The sequence below is a fragment of the Taudactylus pleione genome, unplaced genomic scaffold, assembly GCF_031769625.1.
Source record: "Taudactylus pleione unplaced genomic scaffold, aTauple2 ptg000114l, whole genome shotgun sequence".
NCBI lineage: Eukaryota > Metazoa > Chordata > Amphibia > Anura > Myobatrachidae > Taudactylus > Taudactylus pleione.
In genome coordinates this window covers 23,224,157-23,238,057 of record NW_028284516.1, presented here as the reverse complement: position 1 = coordinate 23,238,057, position 13,901 = coordinate 23,224,157, and the positions used below count along the sequence as shown (strand labels likewise).

The 13,901-nt window shown below is 47.4% G+C and overlaps 1 protein-coding gene across 1 annotated transcript in view; it reads left to right on the top strand.

Annotated features, from left to right (window-relative positions):
* Window positions 1-13,901, top strand: part of TERF1 (telomeric repeat binding factor 1) — a 74,016-nt gene that overhangs the window by 54,488 nt on the left and 5,627 nt on the right. Inside the window, exon 11 of the mRNA XM_088471444.1 lies at window positions 11,511-11,578. Coding sequence (XP_088327570.1) covers window positions 11,511-11,578 — 68 coding nt within the window. The remainder of the gene's footprint in view (window positions 1-11,510; window positions 11,579-13,901) is intronic.

Sequence of the window (13,901 nt, the reverse complement as noted above, 5' to 3'; positions counted from 1 at the left end):
GCTTGCTCTAGACCCAGCAGTATTTTGAATGTAGATGATTGTGTAGAGATTCTCTGTCTACTTTTCCCTTCTTGACGCCTAGCTAAGACAGCTGTGTACACTGTTCTGCTGCCTCTCTAAAAGGATCAATGATCCCTTTAAGTTTCTATTTCTTCTCCGTTTACTTGTCAAAAATGGAGCAGATGGTTTATATGAGAGAGATTTTGGATTCCAAACTTGAAGTATTGTTGCATTATATAGCCATCAATGACGAATTTGATTTAATAATGTTAACATACAATGTGCATACATCATTTTGTATCTCTCCTATAACAGTGTTTGTGAGCATGCATAGGGATACCACCATGTTTGAAGGAAAAACATTGCATTATTCTGTGTTCAAAATGAACACGTTATAGGGTCTGGTGCAGAGTTGCATTTTGCATAAAGAAAGACAGAAACAGAAAATGCACAAAAATGGTGCCCAAGTAGCATTTGCGGCAGGTTTACAATACAAGATAAACCGTACTATATGTACCTTGTTAAGCCTGGAGATGTGACCTGACAGTGCTAGTAGTATATTGTAACTTTACATTATACAATGAAGTGGCAAAAGTCATGGGATAGCAGTATGTTAAGGTAATAGTAGGTGGCGTCCCGGTACTGTGATATCTTGGAAATGCCCAGACCTTCATTAGTTGTAATCTGACATCTCATCAGTCAGTTTGAACACTGGTTAGCTGCTCATGGTAAGACGACAAGAATTATCAGAGTTCGAATTGGGCATGATAGTGGGTGCCCGATGGATGGGACGTTACATCTCCAAAGTTGAAGTTGTAAGGCTTTACCACCCACCGTGAACAGTGCAGTGGTTGACCACGGGCGCTTAATGATTGTGACCAGCAGTGTCCAGCCAGAATTGTCCGTGGGAACAGACAAGCAACACTGGTTCAATTTGCATCGACATTCAATGCAGGAGGTACCAGGCGCATATCCAGCAGGTCAGTGCAGTGGTCTTTAGCTACTGTGGGATGTGGGACAGAAGACTCACTAGAGTGCCCCTGTTAATACTACGACACCAGACACAGCGCCTCACCTGGGCTCGTGATGTCGCTAATTGGACCATAGAATACTGGCAACATGTGGCATGATCCGATGAGCCACTGTTCCGGTTGACATTGATCTGTACATTTAGTTGTTTTGGACTGATGAAAAGGGTAAAGGTATGATGCAGGCCGGATTATAGGCAGGGCGATAGGGGCGGTCGTCCTGGGGCCCCCACATACTGTCCCCGGCCACATCCCTCTGATTGACCATATTTGTTTTTTTTTTAAACGGAGCCTGCTGGGGACCGCAAATAAACCCCGCCCCTCCCGGCATTTTGCACTGTGGAGCTTGGCATTTGGTGTGTCACTGTGTAGCTCTGCCCCTACAGCTCCTCCCCCTCATTGAGATGCTTGCTGCTAGCGCCTACATGGGGTATGCCTGCCGATTGGGCCCTGCTCCCCTTCAGCTAATGCCGGGCCCAGCCATGGAGAGACAGCTGAGCAGCAGCAGCCACAGCGCTGGTCGCTCAGGCAGTCCAGAAGTCACGGGGTGATTTCAGCTTCGCGTCCTGTGCGGAGAAGCAGGAGGTGGGGCTGGACGGCTCAGACTAATGTGCAGCCGCTCTCTATGACTCAGAACCGGATCCGCCTAGAGAGCAGAGCAAAGACTTCGGCCAGGACCCCGAGCAGGGCAGCCGGAGAATGTAGCGGAGCCACGGGATAGTGACAGGGAGCAGCCACAGCAGGAGGAGGAAAAAGGTGACATACGAGTATATCACAGGCCCATCTTTTACTGTGCACATACTGTCTTCCCTGTCACTATGTCTGCACTGTCTCCCCTCCCTGTCCCCCTGTGTATATACAGTCCTCCCCTCCCTTTCCTCCTGGTTATATATGGTCCTCCCCTCCCTGTCCCTCTGTGTTTATAGTCCTCCCTCCCTGTCCCCCTATGTATATACAGTCCTCCCCTCCCTGTCCCCCTGTGTATATACAGTCCTCCCCTTCCTGTTCCTATGTGGTACTGTCCTTCATAATATATATATATATATCAACTTTTATTGATAGGGGCCCCCACACGTTTGTTGCCCAGGGGCCCCCACAGACCTTAATCCGGCCCTGTGCAGACCCCATGCGGCCATGGCTTCAGTTGTCAAAAGACACTGCACAGGCTGGTGCTGGTTCCATAGTGGTGTGGGGTGTGTTCACGTGGCATAGGTTGGGTCAGCTGAACACGTCATTGACCAGTAACCGCTACGTTGCATTGCTTGATGACCATTTGCAGCACTTCATGGACTTTATGTACCCCCCACAATGATGGAATATTCCAGCAGGATAATGCACAGTGTCAGTGCCAGATTAAGGTCCACATGGGCCTGGAGCTGAAATTTATGAATGGCCTATTGTGTGGCGCTGCAGGGGAGTGTGATAACTTCTGTGGCAGTGTGACCAGTGATGTGGTCTACACAGGGGGCATGGCTATGTCCATGGGGGCAAAACTTGCGCCTACCTTTAACAAATTTATAGTGGAGCTATAACAAAAAAGTTTTTTGTTTCTTTTGTGAAAGTGCAAACACAGCTGCCATCCGCGGCCTGCGGCACCTCTGGAGGTTATGATTGATCATAATCACCCCTCATAGATGCAGCAGCTCCCTATATGCATACACACAGAGACATATATATATATATATATATATATATATATACACACACACACTGTATATAAACACTAATATATATATCAATGGGTTGGGTATGGGTTTCCAGCGCCGGCATCCCACCAGGGTTAGGATAACAACACTTGCTGGTCAGTATCCTGACCCTCCCCCCTAGTGCCTAATCCTATAGTGCCTAATCCTAACCTCTCCTCTCTGCACCCATAAACCTAACCCTCTCTACTTAGTGTCCAACCCTCCCCCTAATGCTTAACCCTAAGCCCGGTACTTAGTCAGAATGCCGGCGGTCAGGATGCCCGGACCAGGATTCTGACAGGTATCAGGATTCCAGCGCTGGCATTGTAAGCACCGGAATCCCGACTGTCGGTATAATGATCGCATCCAATACCAGTGAAGGCGACACTCTGACTGCAATTGTGGATCACACAAGACCCCCAAGATGCTTTCAATGTTTCAGAATTCTTTACTTAGGTTCTTTCATGATTAAAGAACCTAAAGCCAGGTACACACTAGGTCGATGTTGGACTGACCCGCGACCTGCTGATTTTTAAGTGTATACACACTTGCCAATCATCTGCCCGATGACCCGGCCTTGACAGCTGCACAGCAGATCGGATATGTCTGTGAACCATGTCGTTCACAGACATATCCGCTGTACACACACGGTGATGCACTATGGATATATCGCCTGTTCAGTGAAATGGGGGATATATCTATCAGTGTGTACCCAGCTTAAGTAAAGAGTTATTGTATTTTGAAAGCAATTGGATGTCCTGTGTGGTCCATAATCACCATCAGGGTCGCATTTATTGGCATAATTGTGTGGATGCCAACCTATTGCAGAAGTTGGCAATTAAGGAGGACACTGGCGCAAATTCTATTTACGAGCATGCAGGGGCGTTTTAAGAGAGGAGGGGGCCCGTGTGCACTTCTCGTGCGGGGCCCCCTCCTCTCTCCCTGGTGGCTGGCCGCCGACTGACGCGGCTGGCTAGCCACTGGAGCATTAGTCGACTCCGGGCACTAGAGTGTGCCCGGAGTCTACTACAAATGCGCAGAATGCCGGAAAATGGGCGGGGCAGCCATTTTTCCGGTGTTCTGAGCAGCAGTGACCCCCGACGCTGGACCTCGGACAGGTAAGTTTAAAAAAAATATGGGTGCAGTGTGTGCGGTGCGGGGCCCCCCTGGACCCGGGGGCCCCACACCGCACACACTGCACTCATTATAGATACACCGCTGCGAGTATGGGAGTGCCAGGTTCAACAACTGATCTATATATATATATATATATATATATATATATACCCACACATATACAAAAACATATATATATTTACATACTTGTGCACACATATACAAAAACATGTACATATATATATACACACACACACATTTTTTATATATATATATATATATATACATACACACACACACATTTGTGTATATATACACATATATACATACACACACTTAATAGATGCCAGACATTACACTGACCTGTGGGAAGGAACGCTGGTTAAGCATGCTGGCTTCTTCTCACAGCAGCTCAGCCTCTGCACTCTGCTCAAAAGGCTAACCTTATAGTTTAATTTCATTGCGCAGGGAGGAGGGGAGTAGTGGCCCCTTAGGTGAAACGGCTGGGCTTCAGATGACCCAGGGAACCTGAGCCAATTTCACGTGGCCAGGGAAGCTAGTACGACCGGGGGGGCGGAGCTTCGGGCGGCATGGGGGCGGAGCTTCGGGCGGCATGGGGGCGGAGCTTCAGACTGCAGGGCCAGGGAGAGAAATTGGACAGTCAGTGACGGAGCTTCGGACTGCCGATGCGCGGAGGGGGGTGAATGGACCAGACTTCGAATCCTCCATCACTGCAATGTCGGATTCAAAGTAGCGCAGACAGTGTTCACAGGGATTTTTTTTTCCTGTCTGCACTGCGTTGGGCCTATTTGAATGGTTGGCCTGGAGCTGGAGCTCCACCCGGCCCATTAGTAATCCAGCCCTGCACAGTGTCATCGATCCCAAGTTGACCAGAACTGATTCAAGAAGCATTCTGAAGAGTCGGGACGTATGTTGTGACCAACACGTTCGCCCGACATGAACCCAATTGAGCATTTATGGGATGTGGTGGAGCTGTCCTTTAGCACCCACTTACAAATATTAGTTAGCTGTGGGACGCTATCCAGACAGCATGGGTCAACAGCGCTCCAGAGGTTTTCTGTCCACTTGTGGAATCGATGCCACGTCTACTTGCTCACTTCGCCGGACTACAGGGTGTTCTACACAATACTAGGCATCTATCCCATAACTTTTGTCACTTCGGTGTAATACACCAATGAAGTATCATACACCTAAACAGTCCTTTATGTCTGGACGATGTTATCAATAAATGCTAAAGACAGATTTACAATGTAAAATACAAGTACCAATTACGTTTCTGTTCAGTAAAAACTTCCATTGTCTTCCACTTTTAAAAAAAAAAAATCAAGTGGGCATTTTCTTTACTGCTGCAAAATGAATACAAATATCAAAAAAATAATGTTAATGTACCACCGTAGCCATACTAATAATTTATATAGCATCTGTGGGAGGTATGATGCACCCAGCCAATCATTGGCTACTGATCATTATTGTCACCAGGGGTAGAGAACAAGCAAGATATTTGCTTCCTGAGAGATGCATATGTTTCTCTGTCCTGGTCTGGGTATGTCACATTTACGAGAACATGCCTTTTACTGGATTTGACCTATGCTTGCACACCGTTCCCGTCTCGGTTCTGCCTCTCTAGACATAGGGAGTAGTAAGTGCAAGATGCTACCATTAGTCATAGGGATTGAAGCACAATCATTTTTTGTGTGTATATACAGAGTATTTTCCATCCAACTTTGCAATAGGTCCAGCATATTTATTCCCTGTTTCTACTTCAGGGTCCATAGGGGGTCCACAGGGTTGACCTTGGGGTATAGGTTGGGAACCAAATCCGGGCACCACGCAGTTAAAGCTTTTAGCTCCCAGGATGCACTGGGTCCACTCTCCCTATAACCCCACCCCCAAGCCAGAGGCACCTCAGTTTCAGTTGGTGCCCGGCCGGAGTCGGGTCACCGTTAGCGCAGGGGGAGCTGATTAGCAGCCCCTAAGCTTATTTTATTTTTTTAGGGACAAAGTTTTTTCCATGGACTTTGGACTCTTCAGAGCGGCAGCGTCGGACTGTCCATAGGACGTCTAAGCTGCCGCTCCGTCACCCCGCTGGCGCTGAGACGCCAGTACAGATCTGGGGATCTCAGCGGGACCCCAGAGTCTGTACTAGCCGGACTCTGTGGGCGCCCAGGACTGCTGCCGGATCCACGGGGAGCAGGTAAGGTCGCGGATCACCGCTTGCGGTGATCCGCGCATTTTAAATGCAGTCCTGTGCCTCCGGTCTCCGGGGACAGACCGGAGGCGCCGGCAGTGGCGGCGGGCCCCCCATACCCCGTGTGTCCACTAGACCACCAGGGACTTAACGATCGGTGCAGGGAGCCGGCGTCCCGGGGGTTAATAGCCGGCCAGGGGAGGCAGCCTTCCCTGTTACAGCGGCTCCTCCCCTCAGCTCAGCGCGCCTTTCAGTATCCATAGTCTGGCGTCGCTGAGCTGCTTCCTCCGCGGGCCACGCTTCCTCTGAGGTCTCCAGCGGCCATTTTATCTCTGTGGTGCAGCAGAAATCTCTCAGGATGGCAGTTGGTCCAGTCCCCCTGCGTACCTCACCATCAGGTCAGTGTACACAGCGCTGTAGCCTTCCCAGACACTGAATCTGGGCAGTTGAATGCAGTGTAATAGTGCAGTATATTATATGACATGTTTATGTATATATGTATATATCTGCATTGTATGTGACTTATGCTAGTGCTGACTGTCTGTACTTTATTCTCTCACCTGTCAGTGTATATCTATCCCTTTTCTTTATCTGCCCTAATACAGCTGTACTTAGGGTGGTTCTGAGACCTCACATTTATATACTTGTTAATATTTGTGTGGTTTGTCACATACTGTTGCGTGCTGCACGTTGCCATATTTTAGATGGAACTGTGTGTTGCATACGCTGAAAATGGGTCCCTGCAGCTAATTTTTGGCATCAGTCAGGACCAGTATAGTGCTGCTTAATATTTCCGCCAAGATTGGTCAGATATGTCTGACCAGGAGATAGAGCGTTATACTGCACCCATTTTTACTATCCTGCAAGTCATGTGCTGCAGGTGTTAGTGCGGAGGATTTGACTCATAAAGGGTTCTGTATGTGGCGTCATCTGGTGCTGGCCTCTTTCACGACCCCCTTGGGCGGTTTGTTTTCTCGGGATCCTCTCAATTGCGGATCGCCGGGCGGGCCCCATTGTTGTACCTCACTTGGGGTTACTTCACCATACTGCCCTTTTCATCTCAGGGTATCTCGCAGCTTCTTGCACTCTTCCCCTGTGACACAGACTACCGCTCCCTGCAGGGGTTTTTCGCAGTATATGAATTCCCCCTGGTGCCACAATAGTCTGTCATTCCCCTTGCAGGAATTACCACAACAGCCACCCTGGGTGGATGTCGTTTTCTACGAAACGCTAATTGGCGTGGTTGACGCCCTGTGGTTACTTCCCAGTTGGCTCTGCCGTGAACTGGATACTGTTTGGGGCTCTTTCCCTCTTACACGGGGGGAAGCCTATTTCAGGTATTATTATCCCTGCTTTAGGGCTGGTAGCAGGTCCATTCTGGTTAGAGTGAATGTTGACCTGCACCTGTATCATACACCCTCAGTATTGCGTGCCTTCGGGTTCCCTGTTGCTGACTAGCGGGTGGATCGCATAGCGGGACTCTGGCTGTTGCCAGATAGGAGGTGTTACAACAGTGTTTGGCCTCCTGTCCCAAATTCCCTGAGGGTCATCACGAGCCCCTCCTGGGGTGGATGGGCGTGTTACTCGTCTGATTACAGACGTTACTACGCCTCCCATTCCTGCGTGGTCGGATTCTTCGGATCCGTAGGTGGTAACTCTGCCTGAAATCAGTATACTTGCTTTCAGGAGTTGTTACCCATCCTACCATGGCTATAGCATGGTTGGTTAATACTATTGCATATTGGGTTGATGCATTTGTAACGTTTTTTCCCCTCCAACACGTCGGGGGTTCAAATGTATTTGGTCGCTCACGTAATATATGCAGTTGTCATAGGTGGAAATGCCTATATTGGATACCAGTCTCCTAACTTTCAGAGTTCCGGCTGCGACTGTATCCTCCGTAATACCCTATGGCTGCGCTCTGGGAATGCAGAGGTGCAGATACCATCTTTAGGGTTGATATTGTTTGGTCCTGACCTTGACAAGATTGTAGTAACATTGGCAGTATTACTAACGACAAGTTTACCGCTTTCAGCTATGCCCACTACAAGGCCTCAGACTAAGTCTGTTAAGTCTTTTTTGTCCTCTGGGTCAGCCTAAAGGTCTGTTTCTTCGTAGACTGTCGGCATCTACAAGGGCCGACATATCCAGTACCGAGCAGGCCTGGACTGCCAGCCGATCCTGCTTCTGAACCTACGGATATCTCTTCAGCCTGACGGGACAGGCCTACAACTGGGAGATACCGATTTTCTCAGTTCGCCCGGTACTAGTGTCAAGTTGCCGCGGCTACGTGGGTAGGAGGGTACGCCCTCTTTGCTCAGGCGGCCTCTTTACAAGGGCCTTACAGATCCAGAAAGCTATGCAGTTGTTGCGGTAAGCGGAGCTAATTAGGCCATCCCCACTATCTCAGTGAGGGACTGGTTGTTCTGCTTTCTTTCTGGTGCGGTGGCTGAATGGTCCTCTTTGGCCTATTCTCTGTCTCAATTCCCTGAACCAGTTCCTAAAGCTACCTGGGCTCAGGAGGAAATCCCTATGCTCCATCATACGATGTTTGGAACCTGGGGACTTTATGGTATCACTGGATATACAGGACGCGTGCCTACGGGTACTTACAGAGACCTTTCCTCAGCATGGGCTGAGGTTTGCTGTATCACAGCAACACTTACAATTTTTCGGGCTCTGCCTGTTGGGACTGTCCTCAGCCCCACAGGGGTTTACCAGCGTTTTGGATTTTCTGACAGTTCTTCTGTTCAGTATATCCCAATGCTCCTGTACCTGGACGGCCTCCTGCTCTTAGCGGGATCACCGGGGTACTTTACGGCCAGGTCAGGATGACTGTGGCTTCTTCAGGGTGCAGACGTTTAATCAACGGGGAAAAAGTCCTCCCTGCATCCCTCTCTGGGTATTCTTCATCTAGGATCCCTGCTGGATTCTCAGAATCTGAGAATTCTTCTGGCGTAAGACGGAATCTCCACTCTTCCATTAGGAGTACATGGTTGTCTGCGCAGTCGACAGATGTCTTTACACTCTGGGATGCATGGTGGAATGGGCTCAGTTCCATTCCAGGCCTTTCCATAATTGGCTCATCTCCAGATGGAACGAGTTTTTTCTGTCGGATAACTGTTCAAACGATGATGCTCTCTCCGGAGGCAAGTCGGTCCCTGTCCGGGTGGCTATGGCCATCTCGTCCAGGGTTTTCTTTGCTATGGACAGTGTCTGGATCGAATCCTTTTCAGTGCAGTTGGACGTCTGTCGATTCCACCCTGTCAATTAACTTACTCTGGCATAACTCTTGTTTCCCGGTGAACCTGAAAAGGTTCAGTCCGACAGGGTCAGGACAGTGGCTTCCTTTTTAGCAACACTGTTCGTTGGGTGGCAATGACAGGTATGTCACATATTCGGACATAGTCCGAGGGTCTCCTCCCGACCATCTCGGCAGCGTTCATTTCAGGAGCTCTCCATTGGGAAGCGGGAGTCCTCAGCCGTCACGACGTGCATCCCGGGGACTAGTCTCTTCCCCAAGAGAGGTTTCATCTCCTGGTGAGCAGGGGGGGCCCCCCTGAGGTGACCCTCATGGCCTTCTGACTTTATCACACTATGGTGTTACAGTCCAGCTCTGGGGATTCTGAAGCAACCTTCAGCGACTCTTTGTCGGTGAAGTGGTCCTTCCACTTTGTGTACCTGTGTTCTCCGGTCTCCCTTCTTCCTCGAGGTCTTTGGAAGTGTTTTCAATCGAGACGGAGATGCTTTCCTGCTGGTGGCTCCTGATTGCCCCAGATGTCAGGGGTACTTGGATCTTCGGAGTCTCTACATCGATACTCCATCCCTGATGCTTCACTGCCCGGACCTGTTGTCTCAGGGTTCTTGGTTTTGCCTTGGACCTGGGTCGTTTGTCTTTGACTGTGTCCTTACAGTGGTCTTACGGCTTCCCTGGCTTTGTCATCGTTGGAATGATTAGAGCACATGGATCAGCTTTTGCTGGGACCTACCACAAACTGTGGCAGCCATAAATCTTATGGTATTGTACCTGTCGATACAATCCTCCGGTGTCCAGGATTTCCAGATATTCTGGCATTCCTTCCGGCTGGCTTGGGTTTCACACTTGGCCTGGTCTTCCTGACAGTGCGGATCTCTACACTGTCAGTATGGTTAAGATATGGAATTGCTCCACTCTGGTATCCAGTTCATCCTTTGGAGTGTTTTCTTGATTATGCCTCCATTTGTCCTCCCTAGGGACTCCTTGGGAGTAAGTAGTGGTTCTTCGTTACCTCCGGGGACAGTCAATGGAACCGCTGGTTGTGATAGCCATTACATGGTCTATTGCTTAGGCTCTCTCTTTCTCTCAGGGTGTTTATATCAACCAGGAGAGTGTCTGAATTGGGAGCGTTCTCATGTGGCTCCCTCTTCTGGAGGGCATCATGTCAGGGTGTGAGTTGCTCTCGCCCTGTGTTTCTTCTTAGTGGTTTTCAGGTTCCATATTATTCTGGAACTTATGGTACGGCCATTCTGTCCCCAGTCCTCTCGGCTGGTGTGGCCTCATTGACTGTGGTCTGGCCTCTTTGGATTTATGTGATCCGTTCAGGTTCCTTACGGAAATCGGACTCCTTATTGGTGGTCTGAGATTTCTGGTTTTCACAGGAAAGGATGGCCGGCCTATAACCAAATGTTGGCTGGATGGCCTCGTAGGTCTTCCTCAGGGGCCTACCCATGGGTAGGCCTTCCTGTTGTTGATGCTTGTTTTTTCTCGGGCCATGTGACCCTCGTGTGCGGCTCGCTGTGGCGCCTCGGCTGTTTTGCCTTACTAGGTGGCCACGTGGTCTTCTGTCCACACCTTTTTAAGGTTCTAGGCATTGGTTTCCTTTGCCTCTCAGGATGCTTCCTTTTTGGCGACGGATTCTCCTCTCAGCACAGGAGCGTCCCCACCCTTGGTTGAACTGCTTTGGGACATCCCCAAGGTCAACCCTGTGGACCCCCTATGGACCCTGAAGTAGAAAACAAGAGATATGGTAAGAACTTACCTTTGTTATCTCTGTTTCTACGAAGTCCATAGGGTCCACAGGGCGCCCGCCCTGACGCACCTGGCTTCATATGGGCTGTGTGGCTGGTCACCGGTTTTCCGTCTCCCATTTCTGTGAGTATGGTTATTGAGTGTTCCAGTTTTCTCTCTCTTTTTCTCTCCTCCTCCGGCCTTTGGCTACTTACAAACTGAGGTGCCTCTGGCTTGGGGGTGGGGTTATAGGGAGAGTGGACCCAGTGCATCCTGGGAGCTAAAAGCTTTAACTGCGTGGTGCCCGGATTTGGTTCCCAACCTATACCCCAAGGTCAACCCTGTGGACCCTATGGACTTCGTAGAAACAGAGATAACAAAGGTAAGTTCTTACCATATCTCTTGTTATTATTTGTAAAGAAATCTATTTAATGTTTATTACTCTTCTTTCACTCACCTGTTAAGTTATTTTCTTCTTGAAACAGACAAGAGAAGTCATGACAATGATGAGAATAAATTACCCACAACGTCTGGAGTGGCCAAGAAAAAACAGGTATTGTTTTTAACATTATTGTGTCCTGTGTTATGTTTAATTAATGCAGGTCTAAAAGCTGGGTACACATTAGACGACCTGTGTACCCAGCCGGCGGCAGATGCGACGGGCGGCATATCATGCGGTCCGTACACACCATACGATTTGGTGAACGACCGCATGATATGTCGTTCCCCCGCCACATCCAAATGCATGGGATTGTCAGTCACATCTTCAGATCTGCCGTACATGCTGCTCGATCTGAACATTTCGACGAACAACTACGCGGGAGCGCGAATAGTGCACACACACTTTACGATTTGAACGATATGTCAGAAAACGACAAATCGTTTAAAAAATCACCTAGTGTGTACCCAGCTTAAGATGTAGTTACTACATTGTATTTTTCTCTCACAGATGATATCTGATCACTGCTTAATTCTGTTATGGATCTAAAATTAAAGGGTTTTTTTTTTTCTTTTTGTTTTTTTTCTTTACATATGTGAAGCTCCTCAGCCAACAGCTGAAAAATACACTTTAAAAAGGATAACACAATGAAATAAAGACCCTGTGCAACAGGGGGAAGTGTTGGTGAATTGCCGCAGGACCTTGGCGGCATACATGCCGGTCCTTTCAGTGCTTTGAAGTGCTCCGATTTAATCTAAATTACCAGAACAAAAATCTAAAAATCTGTGAAAAATAACCAGCTCCACATTACATTTTGTAATTGTGTCCATAATGTTTTTTCAGCTCTAGGTGTCCCCCTTACTTAGCTTATTTGATGTGCCTTGAGCTTTCTCTTGTGCTACATGCTTTTATCTTCTATTATATACTGCCCTGCTGATCATTTTTTATATAGCTTATTTTCTTTACATTTTTTTATGCTTTTTCTACAGATTATCTGTTATTTATTTAATATAAAGTTATAAACCAGAGTATAAATATACACAACCAGAACAGTTTCCTATTCAAGTCAAATTACTCCTTTTAAACAAGAGTAAGGACCAGGACGCACAGGAGAATTAACCCAATGTGAAGATCACAGTGCTGCGTTCCCATTAGGTCTTGCATGTAGTGTGAATAGACCAAAAAACCTCATGGATATATAGTAGTGAAACATATGTTAATACACACAGGGTATCGTACACGCTTGTTAAAAAAGACAAACCTACAATCATGACCAAGTAGAAGAACATATGTAAAAAATTAACACTGATGGAGGAATACAATCATCCACATTAAATAAGTTAACGCGTGTTAACTTAACGTACCTATCGCCCATTGTCACTTTTCGCCTGTGTGTGCACTTCCATTTTACACCCAATTCAATTTGAAAAGTCGTCTTCTGGCATTCGGGCGATAATTCTTGCAGGTGTTACATGCGTTAAGTATAGCTGAAAATTAAGAAATCAGCCTGTACCCCAAAAAATGCAAACTAATATAGGATGACAGTATAGAAGTCTGTTAGTGGCCCAAAGCAAACTATTTGGGGTTCTTAAAGTGTGTCAAATGTCTGTTTATAAGCATTTTTCAATAACTGAAAAAATCAAGAAAGCAAGTGTTCTACAGCATATGAAATGCTGTAGTAGATTAACAGGGGTATTCAATTTGGAGCGAAAAGTCTGTGCTGGACTTTTCGCTCCACAGTGCTGATTTTCCTGATATAAAGTATCGGGCGCGCGCCCGCTTTATCCCCGTATTCAACTAAAAAGCTACGAAAACGGTAGCCGTCGAAATAGGATCGGCGAAGAAAAACGGGATTTACCTGGAATAAATTGTAGGACGCCCCTAAAGCTGCCAAAACATGGGGGATCACTATGGGTACCCCCGTTTTAGCCTGCAAATGAAAGTCGTGGTTTTAAACAGCCGCGGCAGGTGTTTTTTGTCCGACATTGAAGAAGTGATGCAGAAGAGCATGTAGGTTATTTTTTTCGTTTTTTTTAAGTGGTCCCATCAAATTTGGGGTACATGAAAATGGGTACTAGCATATTTTTATGTCCCTAAAGTCATTTTTTTTAAATTCTGCAAAAATGCACCTGCCGCTAATAGCCTATTCTAGAAAACACCCGCCGCATAATTGCAGAATAGCCCTGAACCTATTTCCCTATTTTTAAACACTTTTTTTTTCCATTTTTTTTTTTTTTTTCACCCCAATTTTTAAATATTTTTTTTGGGGTGTCCCTATTTTTTTCTTTTTTTTAACTTTTTTTGACAGTTTATTTTTAAATGACATTCCCAGGGTTGCAGGCTATTTTTTTGTTTTAAGTCTGCACCCCTAAACCCCAATTCTGCACTTTTTTTCGCCACCTATTCAGTGGTGAAAAGTTATCCCCGTTTTTTTTCA